The sequence below is a fragment of the Rissa tridactyla genome, chromosome W (genome assembly GCF_028500815.1).
Source record: "Rissa tridactyla isolate bRisTri1 chromosome W, bRisTri1.patW.cur.20221130, whole genome shotgun sequence".
Taxonomy (NCBI): domain Eukaryota; kingdom Metazoa; phylum Chordata; class Aves; order Charadriiformes; family Laridae; genus Rissa; species Rissa tridactyla.
The window spans coordinates 4,718,526-4,731,401 of NC_071496.1; the positions used below are offsets into that span (position 1 = coordinate 4,718,526).

Consider the following 12,876-nt stretch of genomic DNA (forward strand, 5'->3'; position numbering starts at 1 on the left):
GATTACAGCATGGCTGTAATCGGTCAAAACAAAACCCAAACCAAACACACATATGCAATGAAAAGTAGCGTTAATTCCTGCTCAGACTTCACACTCTTAAATTAAGATATTTTATCTGACAGCTAAATCAACAACATACACCGTGAAAGTGAAAACCGGGGACAAGAAGAATGCTGGGACAGATGCCAACGTCTTCATCACTCTCTATGGAAGTAAAGACGATACAGGTATGGCTTCACATGGTGGAACAGGATAGCACCTCACTGCTGGATACTTGAGAAGACAGGTCATGGTTTCCTTTTGTTTCCTTAGTACCCCTTAGTACTCCTTTTTAGTACAACTTCACATTCTCCCTGTCTCTGCATACCTCGTGATGACTGGGAGCATACCACCAGCTGCTGTAAATCACTGTCGAACTCTGCGATGCTGATTTGCACCAGCTGCCGATCCAAAGGCTTTAATTTCAATTATAGAAACAGCACAGTTGACTGGGACTACATTACCGGGTAGTGAATGCAGTGAATGATTTGCTTTCCTCAGCAATGAATCAGCACGCTCCTGAAACCCGGCTCTCCTCTGCCTCTTTGAGTGGCCCACAAGTATTTAATCAGCTGATGAGCAAATCCTCTTGGAAGCAGCGGAGCTGTGTGTGCTGTGACTCGGATGCCTGTGAGAGTGACAGGGAAGTGAGGGGTAGGACCAATTTCTTCAGCTGTGAACACAGCACAACGGCATCGTCCCTGTGGCGCTGCCAGAGGATCACTCAAGAAAGGAATTCTGTATCTTTTGGGTGTTGATACAGATTTGGGTGCAGGGGGGAGGGAGGGAGGGAGGGAGAAAGCTCAGATCTTGAAATGAAAAGCCATTTTTCGCGTTTTAGCCACTTCCCCTGTTCCACTGTTGACATTCCCAGAGGATTTGTTTCACATGCTGAACAATGTCCTTTTGCATTGCCACAACAGGGATAGTCAGCCTAAAGGCCTCAAAGATTAACAAGAACAAATTTGAGCGTGGGAAGGTAGATGAGTTTACAGTGGAGTCTGTGGACATTGGAGACCTGAAAAAAATCAAGATAGGCCATGACAATAAAGGTAAGATAGCCTGCTTTGTAATGTAGTATTTCTAATGCATTAGGCACGTTGCTGGATAAAATGACCTGCCTCCGATACCCCAAACGTAATTTACCTTTTGGTGACGGATCCTTACTGTCACTTTGGCTGTTGCTGCTCCTGTCTTTGCTGCAAATACCCTTCCCATGGCTGTGGCAATAAGAGCACAGTGGTGGCAACTTGCAGGTAGCTTTGCCAGCGCTCTCTCTGTAAGAGGCTCTTTAGTTTTGCAGCCACGTCTTTAGAGAGATTTCTCATACATCACCAGACCTTGGATTTTTTTCTCATCACGCATGGGACCTATAGACTTGTCTCATTTCTCTATCACTATTTTTGTTGTTTTGTTCATCAAGTCTTGGCTGCTTTTTAGACATGGCTGTGTCTCTACTACTAACAAGGGAAGCAGTGGAAGGACACATGGATTCCTTCCCTATGGGGCACCAAGAGACGTAGCTGTTGATAACTCCTCTGTCTTATTACAAAGGCAAATTAATCCAAGTGATCGAGTAATTATCACTTCTACGTGCACACCTTTAACCCGACACATATAGAAATGTAAAGCACATTAGCTCAAACCTCAACAGTCGCTTGCAATCATCTTTATGGTGTCTATTCTGTTTTTCCATTGGCAAAAGAGAGGATGATTTATTTCTCAGCGGTCTGGAATGCAATGATTCATTTGCTGTTTTCTGTAAAGGCTTTGTGGGTTATTCACTGTTATCTCTCCAACCACAGGTAATTCAACTGGCTGGTTTCTGGAATGGGTGGAGATTGATGCCCCGTCGCTGGGACAGTGCCTCAAGTTCCCTTGTGGCCGTTGGCTGGATAAATCGGAGGACGATGGAGCCATTGAGAGAATTATCTTCCCTGCAGAACTGCAGACAACAGAATATATCCCATGTGAGCAGAATGCCATTTCCCCAGGATACACCCATCATTACAGAAGATAAAATCTCACTAGGTCATGCAGCTTAATAGGCTTGGCCTCTCCCTTGAACGGGCTTTGGAATATTTATAAACGATCACATGCCAGCTATTCCAATTACTACAAGAAGGTTCCTCAGGGTGCTCTAGACTAACGTTTCCTGTATTTGCCAAATCAAAGCGTCACTAGAAGCCATGTGGCTGTGTATGATCGTCTTTTTGCTGCCTCTCACCCTGTCATCTCCGAGTCCTCAGCCCATTCCAAGATGTCTTCCTTGTCTCCAGTTTCCCTTTGATCTTGCTCCACTCTAATGTTGCTGTTTCTGTTGTCGAAGCAGACACTTTGGTCTTGCTTCCAAGCCTTGGTTCCCCCAGTGCCTTTGGCGTTGCACACCCCTCTCTTGCTGAAAGTCTCTCTTCCAGAGTGTCTTCAGGGTGGTGTTTTTCTGCTAGTGTTGCTTGAGATTGCCTCTTTTAGCGTTCTCCAATTTTTTCTTAGTCTTCACTTCACACCCTCTAAATAAATGTTTGGGGTAAACTCAGTGTCTTTCGGGAGCTCCTGCTGAGTATTAAGTTTATAATTTTCAAGTCTGCTATGACACATCAAACTCTGCTATTCAGGCAACTTCTTTTCCCGTCTCCAGAATATCGAGAATCAGATAACACTGCTTTCCTGAAATAAATGACTGGAAACATTATTTTGCTTATCTTGCAGCCCTCTCTTTCCCTTTTCACATGTGCATCCTTGACTGTGTGCAGGGAACTCACAGCCCTGGGACTTTGTATGACTTGTCCCTCCCTGACCTGCTTCATTTCAAGTTGTCGACAAATAGTTCCTGGCCCACCTTCAGGAGACTTATCAAAATTGCCTTTTCCCTTCATTAGCTTGGATGCCACAATGATGAGGGATGAGGTCTGGAATCTGAGAATTGATTCTATGATTCTGTGATTTCCACCCCATGCCCTGCCAGATGCTTCCTATGTCGCTCTGAACAAGTGATGAGTTGTTCGCACCAAAGCTGCCTCCTGTCTCATTGCATCCCTCATTGTATGCATCGATGGTATCAACAGCCTTATCTCCTGCAGTTCCTTATTTAGACATCAAAAGTTAGAGCTGCCCAATCTCTCTTCTGCCTCAGTTTCCTTCTCTGTAAGTAGTTGTGAGTATAACCACGCAGAAGATGATCAGCTCCTTTTTTACTGTCAACACTGTGGTTCCTGTTGAAGGTCTCCTTCACACTGGCTGGCTGACCCCGCAACGTCCAGATCCTCATATCCTGTAAGCTAAAATCATCTTTCTTCTCTCAGGATCTGCCAAGGTCATCTTTTTGTGCCTCCCTCTTGGCTTTGACCAAACTATTTTTTATTTCTCCTGTCTTACTTTCTTTACCTAAACTGTCCAGAGCAGAAGAACAGTTACTCTTTGCTCCCTTCCTCGCTTTTGTCAGTCAACTGGAAGAAGTAATAGTCCTTGTGTCTGAAAAAATATATTGGTAGATAGATATAGCAAATCTGTTCATAGGAGTGAATATAACCCAGAGACCTTGTACGTGCTTCTCATCAGGTTTTTCCACGTTATCCCAGTCAATATATATTTTGGTGCAGATGTTGACTATATAATTTATTAATGTCCCTGTATATTACAATGATGTAAGAGTTCCTGGCATACTGTGCCTTTGAGTACATAGTTTGTGTAGACCTGAGTTTCATCATCAGTCTACCTTCAGCCTTGGAAAATAGTTCAGGCCTCCCTGGCAAAAAGGTTGCACCAGGCTCGGTGTCAGCTTAGGCTCTTTCACCGTTTAAACCATTCCCGCTGCACTATTTACTGCGTTCTGGCTTCCTAACTGCTAACCTGGGGGTTTCGGTTTGCCAGAGGTAACTAAAGCGGTTTGATTTGTTTTATGATGACTCGTGCCAGAATTGTTTCACGCCGAACAAACGATGATAACATGTCATCGTCAGTCCAATTAAAATCATCCCTGTAGGGACACAACTTTAAAAGTGCCGTGTACATGAAATGGGCGTCTGACAGCTGAAAGTTGGGCTGCCGGTGACCTTGTCACGGTGCCGCTTTGCTGATTCAGTTCTAAGCTGACGTTAATATTCAAGTAACAAGAGCAAGCGCCGCGGACCTCAGCAGAGAAGATAATTTTTAATTCAAAATGCGTAGCGTGTGATTTTTGGTCTCCGGGATTTTTTCACCCCCCTCTTACATACTGGAGAAGCTATTCCAGTTTACTTGCAGCACAGCAGAGCAGATTTTATTGGGTTGGGCAGAAGGAATATTAAGTACCTCCAGGCTGACTCTCTGTAGAAGAAAACTTCTTCATCTCTGTTCTCCTGAGAACTGTATTTAGAGAGCCTGGGTTTTTAATGAATGATTAGTCTCTGATACGCATAATCAGAGTTACTCCAGATATGGTGCCAGAAAGTTTCTCTCTACCCTAGCAGAGATGTTGAATCTGAAATACAGCACAAAGTGCTGTAGTGTAAATAGCAAAGATGACTGAAGTCGCTGCAGTGTAGGAGGAAGCAGATGACAAGCGGCTGAGAAGATTGTGGCAAGGGATGGGAAACGATGGAAGTTGGGTGGGTGGTGTTTGGGAGAGGGATGGCCAGGAGCAGATCCCAGTGACAGCGCTGGGTGACAAAGGCTGTGCTTACGGGTTGCGGGGTGGACTACAGGGATTGTGTCTGCTTGCGGCAGCAGAAGTCCCTGCAGCTAATTAGGGGTGCCCAAGCCTTACCCAGTATTTTTCATCTATAGGTTTCAGAAAGGATTTAAAGGAGGTAGGGACAGGATTTGGTTTACCAAATGGCCCCGCCTGAATTTACGTGTCCTCATGACAGTGGCGTGTCTGAATTCCCTTTATCACAGAATCATAGAATGGTTTGGGTTGGAAGGGACCTTAAAGATCATCTAGTTCCAACCCCCTGCCCTGGGCAGGGACACCTCCCACTAGACCAGATTGCTCTGAGCCCTGTCCCCATCCCTGGCCTTGATTCTATGATTCTGTGATTCTATGATGATCAATAAATATTTGGTCATTCACAGAGGGTGGATTTGGAGAATGATTCAGCTAACCCTGAGGAAGATGCCCGCATTCGCTTGTCTGACTCTTTCTTCAAGCTGCATTGACTGTAGTCATTACATCTGGAGATGTACACACACCTATTTGACGTGCAGACATCTGAACATAGGTTTTTCACTCTGTGAGCTAAACACCGTCTCACCTTGGAAACAGGATATTCCGCAAATCTGTGGCAGAGCCAGGAACAGAGCCCCAGTCTTGTTCCTGGGTCAGTCTTATTCCTGAGCAAGTCTGAGTCGTGCTCCACCATCAGGACTCAGGACTGGGAATCTGTGAAGGCAGAAAAGAACAAAAGATGGCATCAGATTCTGGGGTCGTAGGACATTCTAGAGAAACCAAGGAAATAGAATAAGAAAGTATTTGGGGGTGTGATCCTTACTGTTCTGCATTCACTGTTGATCTCATAGTAGTTATCCTGTTTGCCTTGGTGTTACGGAGAAGGTGGTACTAAGAGAAAACTAGATCAGAGTGGACAGCAGAGGGTTTTATTTCTTTTCCTAACTGTTGATTTTTGTCACTTGTTTAGTAATGAAAATAATAGGAGATTTTTTATCAGTTAGACTATCTTGAATATTTATATACTGCTTCCAGTTGGCTTAATGTCATCCATCTGCCTAGTTGCTCAAAAAATTGTCAATTCATGTTTTCCTTTAAGACATGAGCTGCTGAAGTAAATCCTGTTTCAATAACTTTAGATGGCAGGTATAAATATACCGAGTGCTTTCTGACCATGTGATTAACCCCAAAATCTCAGTAAACGAACACGCATCGAGGTCAATTGGCCTTATAGGGTTAAAGGCAATTCCTCTCGATTCTCATAGTACTGACTGGGTTGATATATAAATGACCACAAGTGTGTGCTTCCTACCCTGTCCTCTTTAACCGTTGAGTTTTCTAATACAAATTTTGCTTCATTAAAATTTTCTCAGGAGCATTGGTATGCTGCTTACTAGCTTCTGTTTGTTTGTTTTAATTTTCTGCTGTTTCCCAAATCAGTTGTTCCTTACGAGATCACGGTCTACACCAGCGATATCTTTGGAGCTGGCACAGATGCAGATGTCTTCATTGTTCTCTATGGAAGTGATGGGATCTGCACTCAGCAGAAATCCCTGTGCCTCAACAAGAGAGAGCAAAGGATGTATTTTGAAAGGAACTCGGTGAATCAGTTCATTGTAGAGGTAAGATCAAAGACGCTTGCTGTCATCTTAGGTTGCCCTACGGGGATTAAGAAGAGAAAATGGAATGAAGTGGGAACTTTTCCTCTTTTAGGGAAAGCTATTCAGCTCTTTTACTCGAAGAATGTGGGTTCAGAGCTCTGTTCTGCAACAGACTTACTGTGGACTGGATCAAATCTTTTCTCTCTGACCTCCACTTAGTAGCAGCTCAAAGGTATCAACATGCAGTGTCCCTGTGGCCCATGTTGAGCCTTGTAAAGGCTGATGCAATTTCGTCATGGAGCTGAGATGTACCAATACATACATATGGAACCTTGCCCTTCTAGGTAAAGTTGAGAGACACTTTGGAAGGTCTTTACATCTTCCATTTCCTAGACCATACTTGGTAAATGGCTTGAGAGCAGCCCTGAGGAGAAGGACTTGGGAGTGCTGGTGGACGAGAAGCTCAACACGAGCCAGCAATGTGTGCTGGCAGCCCAGAAAGCCAACCGCATCCTGGGCTGCATCAGAAGAAGTGTGGGCAGCAGGTCGAGGGAGGTGATTCTGCCCCTGTACTCCAGTCTGGTGAGACCCCACCTGGAGCACTGCATCCAGCTTTGGAGTCCTCGACACAGGAAGGACATGGACCTGTTGGAGTGGGTGCAGCGGAGGGCCATGAAGATGATCAGAGGGCTGGAGCCCCTCTGCTGTGAGGACAGGCTGAGAGAGTTGGGATTGTTCAGCCTGGAGAAGAGAAGGCTCTGGGGAGACCTTATAGCAGCCTTTCAGTACCTAAAGGGGGCCTACAGGAAGGATGGGGAGGGACTCTTTATCAGGGAGTGTAATGATAGGACATAGGGTAACGGCCTCAAACTGGAAGAGGGGAGATTTAGATGAGATATTGGGAAGAAATTGTTTGCTGTGAGGGTGGTGAGCCCCTGGCCCAGGTTGCCCAGAGAAGCTGTGGCTGCCCCATCCCTGGAGGGGTTCAAGGCCAGGCTGGATGGGGCTTGGAGCAACCTGGTCTGGTGGGAGGTGTCCCTGCCCATGGCAGGGGGGTGGCACTGGATGACCTTTAAGGTCCCTCTCAACCCAAGCCATTCTATGATTCTATGAAAGAGAAGCTATCAGTGTCCATGCATGCTGGATCCAATATGTGCACCTCCCCTCATCTTATTTTTTTGGATATTTGCTTTCTCTTGCAGTTTGCAATACTTTGAAAGGTAACAGGATCCAAAGGCTTGCAGTACTGCTGAAACTAGTTGCCTTGAGTTTCAAGTCTCTTTGCATCATTTCATGTTCCTACTTGAGCAGATTATGTTGAAGGGGCTGGTCCATGGTGCTCATTACTAACATAGCACTTTTGGGGTGAAAAGTCCCTTCATTTATTCTAACTTTATGGCAACCTAAGCATCGTGTTCTCTTTCTCTGTATCCTGGAACAGTGAGACCATTATTTTGCTGCAGACTCCATGATTTTTGAATACCCAAGGCTAACTATTTGAAAGATCTTATGAAGTATTTCCTGAAGTGTTTGCACAACTATATGCAAATAGTAAACCAGTGCACATCAACGAGTGAGCTCATTTACATCTACGGTATTCAGCAGTTCCTATTCATAATATATTCTTATTGCTGAGAATTTGTGAGAGGCAAAAAATATATAGGCAGTACCTTTTGGAACTGCCTCATGTCCTCAGCTTCCCTCCCTGGATGCAACAGCAACACTGACTTTGTAGAGGACCACAGAACCTCTCTGTGTTTTGAGTTTGGTTTGGTTTTGTAAAATAATTGAAGGCAAATCTTAAACCAAACTTTTAAACAAGTTAAAATGCTCCCAGCCCACATTGTTGTTATATGGCATGAATCATAAAATAAATCCCCAGTGTGATTCCTTAAAAACAAAGAATAAGATTTATTTTGGGGGAGTTTCCACACAGTTCTTCATAACAGAGGTTCCATTAATCCATAGGTATAAATCTTAAACTGAGTGTTATTGTTATTTCTCTATTCCGTAAGATTTATTTTAGGTTTGGTAGAATCTGAAGCATCAGTGCTTTTCCTAAAGGAAGTGAGTGAAAATGCAGTTTGTTCTCCAGATTTACATCATATTAACCTGTCCCCAAACTTCATTCTCTCTTCACCAGTTCCTCTTGCTGCAGGAGGCGGGGATGAAGCAAAATATATTCTTCTTTCACCTACTTGTGTACAGCCATAATTTGGACTTCAGCAGACCTTAAAAAACATTTGGGGATCTCAGGAAACACCAACTGAGAATTGCCCGTTTGTTTTAGTGTTTTTAAGTGCCCTTACCATTTTGTATTTTACAAAAGAGACAAAAAAGATTAGAGACTGGTCTCAGCTATGGTCCCAAGTGATGATTTACTGGAGATGCCTACAGCAGGGTACAGACCACTTCTTTAACACGGATCTTTACTGGCCCAGCGACACTTTATTGCTATGTATTGACTAAAAGCCTCATTGAAAGATGAGTATTTGGACAGGACAAAAGAGGAGAAAATAATTTCCCCCTGGTGTATACTTGTGTGCATGCATGAGCTTTAGAAATGAGCTTGGATCGTTTTATTATTTCGCAATGATGCTTATGCTGTCTAAAGTCTGGACAGGGCTGGTGAAGTCAAACCCCATTTGTTCGGAGTGTGAACTCCTTGAATAGTGCAGTCAGTCTTACTGAGTTGGGGAGTCTCCTAAAATTGTGAATGTCTTTGCTTTGGTATGGGGCAATCCTGTCAGCTAGGAAGAGAAGGGAGTAGTCTCCAGTGGTGCAAATTGAGATGTTCAGTTTCCTCATGTTTCCAGGAAAAAAAGACTCCAAGACCCTGTGGACAGAGAGACAGCTCAGTGTGCTTCTCCTGATGAAACGGAGGTTTGCAGCCAGCCTTGTTTTTTTAAAGGCCAACTATATAAACGCTTGCACTGAAATAACCAAAAGCTACCGGGAACTTAGGAGCAAATATCATTTTTCCTGTCCAAGCCTTTGGAAGAAAGGTGACTTAAGAGTAATGAACTAGTAACAAATCACTCAAATAGTAAGGTGAGGCATAAAAACCCAGTAACTGCTTCGTAAGATAGTGATCCTGTTGACTTGCTCAGAATAGCATTGGGATGCTGTAGAGGAACAGGAGAGAAATAATATAAAAAGCCAGGCAGTTAATACTGTATTTTGACCTCAAAGCTATTCTTGCAGCGTTATAAGAATGCACATAAGTGTTTAAAAAGGAAAGGGATATCAAAAGAACAATTTAAGATGCAGCAGCATTGCAATTTCTAAAAAATTACCTTAATTCCCACTCATACAGAGAAGCCTGAGATGCAGGATTGCTGCTGCGCAACAAAATCTATCTCATATGGTGGGTAATTTGTGTAGAGCCAGATTCTTTCAATTTTTGGAACAGAAGTTCAGGGAAACCCTTTAGCCAAAATGCAAGTTAGGGTGTAATTGGCATCAACACTAATAGTTGCTCCTGTGGGACTTCATACAGACTGGAAAAATAGGGAAGAAGCTAAAGAGGTGGTGTCTCAAAAGCCACCTGTTGTTCATGCTATTTTTTTTGGTCATTTTTCTGTAGCTGGAGGATGTTGGTGACATTATTGAAAAGATTCGCATAGGACACAAGGGTGGAGGACTGAACTCGGGATGGCATCTGGACCGTGTGGCCATTCGGAGACTGTTGCCAAATGGAAAGGTATGCTACGAATCCCAGCACTCTGCAATATGTTTCCATTAGCAGCCGCTTCCATTTCCCAAAGCGCATCTTCTGTATACAAATTGTGATTAACAGTGAAAAATTACTCCCTAAAGAACAATGCACACTAATGAACTTGCTAGAGCTTGGGGACCTGGGGACAACAAACATGTATTACCATGTTTTATTCTTCAAATGTTGACTATAAGACTCTGCAATCAATGCTTTTTAAAAAATGCTGTTCTCGTTGTACCTTTTGACTAGAATAGAGTTATTTCCTCCTGGCAGTGGAGGGGAGCAAAGCAGTGGTGTTGCTCCTCAACCTTTTGGAGGCCTTTGCAACCCTTTATCTTTTGTGTGAAGGAGGAATCTGCCTGCTGGGTTTGGAGGCAACATTGTCATGACTTGCTTGCTGGACTGAGAGGGGAAATTACGGAGTTTGTACCCATTTCTAAGAATTACAGGGCTGAGCAGATGTCCCTGTGCTGCACTGCACCAGAGTGCCCAAGGCTAACTTAGATAATGGTGGGTTTGGGTGACATGAGAGGCCAAAGTTTCGTATTTTCATGTGTAGTTTTGTTTTGAACAATCACAGGGAAGGAAGTGGGTGTACCATTTTAAAATAAAATGGATTGTTGCTAAACATAGACAAGAAATCACTTCATCAGTCTCTTAATTCTGGAAGAATAAATGCAGGGAGCCAGTACAATTAAGACATGAAAAATGCCTGTCAGTGCAAGTCTCTCTCATATAAAAACCATCAAGTAGGTCCTAGGACTTTTGGTTGCTCATGTCAACAGGATTAAGGCACTGCAGCCAGCTTGGTCATCTTGATCTTGTCCACATAAGAAACTGTTCCTCAGCCATGCTGGTTGTAGGAACAGGAATGAGTGTGGCTGCAGGGAAGATCAGAAGAAGATTACCTCTTCAGGATCAGTTCAGAATTGGAGCAGTAGCTCTTGTCCTTTCTCCACTTATTCTGAAGGGATGTCAGCTTTCATCTCCACCTCAATGCTCAGGTCTTCCCCCTCCTGAATTGACTTCTAATATCAAGTGTTGGTGTAAACACAGCTTGCTCAGTCATGGTGAACCTACTTCTCATCTTGCTTCCTCCTTCAAAATTTCCAGGATATGTTTTCGTCTCTTTGCCTCATGATAAATCAAAGGCCTGCCTTGAACCTTCCTCATCATGCTCAAGCCTGTACCCTCCTGTACAAGCCTCTTCACAAGCCTTTTGCTTGTTTCTCGTTATCGTCTTTTTGTCAGTCTCTTATTTTCAGACCCTCTATCTGTGTATTGACCAACCCTTGCCTCATACAGCTTCATTAAGTTAATGAACAAGATGACGTTGTTTTGAGAGATATTGTTATTGGTCATAGACTAGGGAAGATGAAGAGAGGGATGCACAAAGGTATGGAAACCAAGGGAAAAGAGATTCCTGAGCTGCCTCTTTCTACATCTACCCTTAACTTTGGGAGCACTTTGGGGAGCTCCCGAGAGCTCCATGTTGGGTACTCTTCCATTAGCCTAGAAAGGGTCTCGGGGCTGTGCCCCCTGCAGTCATTACAGCAGCTTTGAAGGACAGGCAGCGAGAAACCCAGGAAGGTGGAGGAAGGGAGGAAAACCATGAACAACTTAAAAACGGAGAGATTTACAATTCTGCTGATCTTTTGATTATGGCATGGGAAAAAAGAAGAAAGTAGAGCACTGCATGATGCCGCTGATCAGCCGCAGGATATTATGACCTGCCACAGGATAGCAATATGCTGCCAACGCTTCTAAAAGCTGTGCTACCTGATCAGACTGCTAAGATGTGTCTAGATGTAACTGTAATGCTGCAAAAGAAAAATGAGGTCAGTAACTTTTCAGATTAAATTGAAAGCACTTGGGTAGGCAACTAGGATTGTTGCATGCCAATAAAGCTCTGTCTTGGCACGCCAATTATATCTGATAATTATATTTCATTTGTTACAACTCGGAGAAGGGCAAAGCACTGACTTTTAGCACACTGTCTTCCCCTGCTTCAGCTTAGGGCCAGACTCAGACTCTAATGAAACAAATTCTGTTAGGAGTTGCAAGAGGATTTTGCCATGGGTAACATAAAATAGTGCACTTTACGTCACTTAATGCAATCACTAACAAGGAAACTCCAATAAAAACTGTGGCAATGACATGGTGATTAACAATAATGATACAATTAACTCTTGCGGTAACTGCATATTATGCCCCGCTGTGCAGGCACTCAAGTCCCTAGACATCCTATTACCAAATAAACAGTGTTCATATCAATGACACGTACAGACAACATTATGAATGTTTAGGAGCAGTTAAAAGCTTCAGCGAGAGACATGATTGAAGTGGGATCTCTGCCGGGAGGAGAGAGTTTCAGCACGGAAGCATCGTTCTGGAGAGCCCTCTCTTCCCAGAACGTAGGTGGGGTTGATAAGCACTATTAATCGGCTCAGCTACAGTGAGATTATACAGGTTACGTGGTCAGACAGCCCGGGCAGAAGTGAGGAGGCAGAAATAGGCATGTGGCCAATCATTAGGTGCTGTGTTTTGCTTGTACAGCACAAATAACACTTGAAAGTAAAATACTTGAAATCGTCTGGAGAGGGACTTTTTGCAAGGGCATGTAGTGATAGGATGAGGGGTAATGGCTTCAAACTGGGACAGAGGAGGTTTAGCTTAGATATTAGGAAGAAATTTTTCACTCTGAGGATGGTGAGCCCCTGGCCCAGGTTGCCCAGAGAAGCTGTGGCTGCCCCATCCCTGGAGGGGTTCAAGGCCAGGTTGGCCGGGGCTTGGAGCAACCTGGTGTGGTGGGAGGTGTCCCTGCCCAGGGCAGGGGGGTTGGAACGAGGTGGTCTTTAAGGTCTCTTCCAACC

At 44.0% G+C, this 12,876-nt stretch overlaps 1 protein-coding gene across 1 annotated transcript in view; it reads left to right on the forward strand.

Annotated features, from left to right (window-relative positions):
• The window catches only part of LOC128902103 (lipoxygenase homology domain-containing protein 1-like), a 153,412-nt gene that overhangs the window by 81,329 nt on the left and 59,207 nt on the right, over positions 1-12,876 (forward strand). The window contains exons 24-28 of the mRNA XM_054184480.1: positions 123-227; positions 963-1,091; positions 1,845-2,009; positions 6,125-6,306; positions 9,872-9,988. Of these exons, the coding sequence (XP_054040455.1) occupies positions 123-227; positions 963-1,091; positions 1,845-2,009; positions 6,125-6,306; positions 9,872-9,988 (698 nt within the window). The remainder of the gene's footprint in view (positions 1-122; positions 228-962; positions 1,092-1,844; positions 2,010-6,124; positions 6,307-9,871; positions 9,989-12,876) is intronic.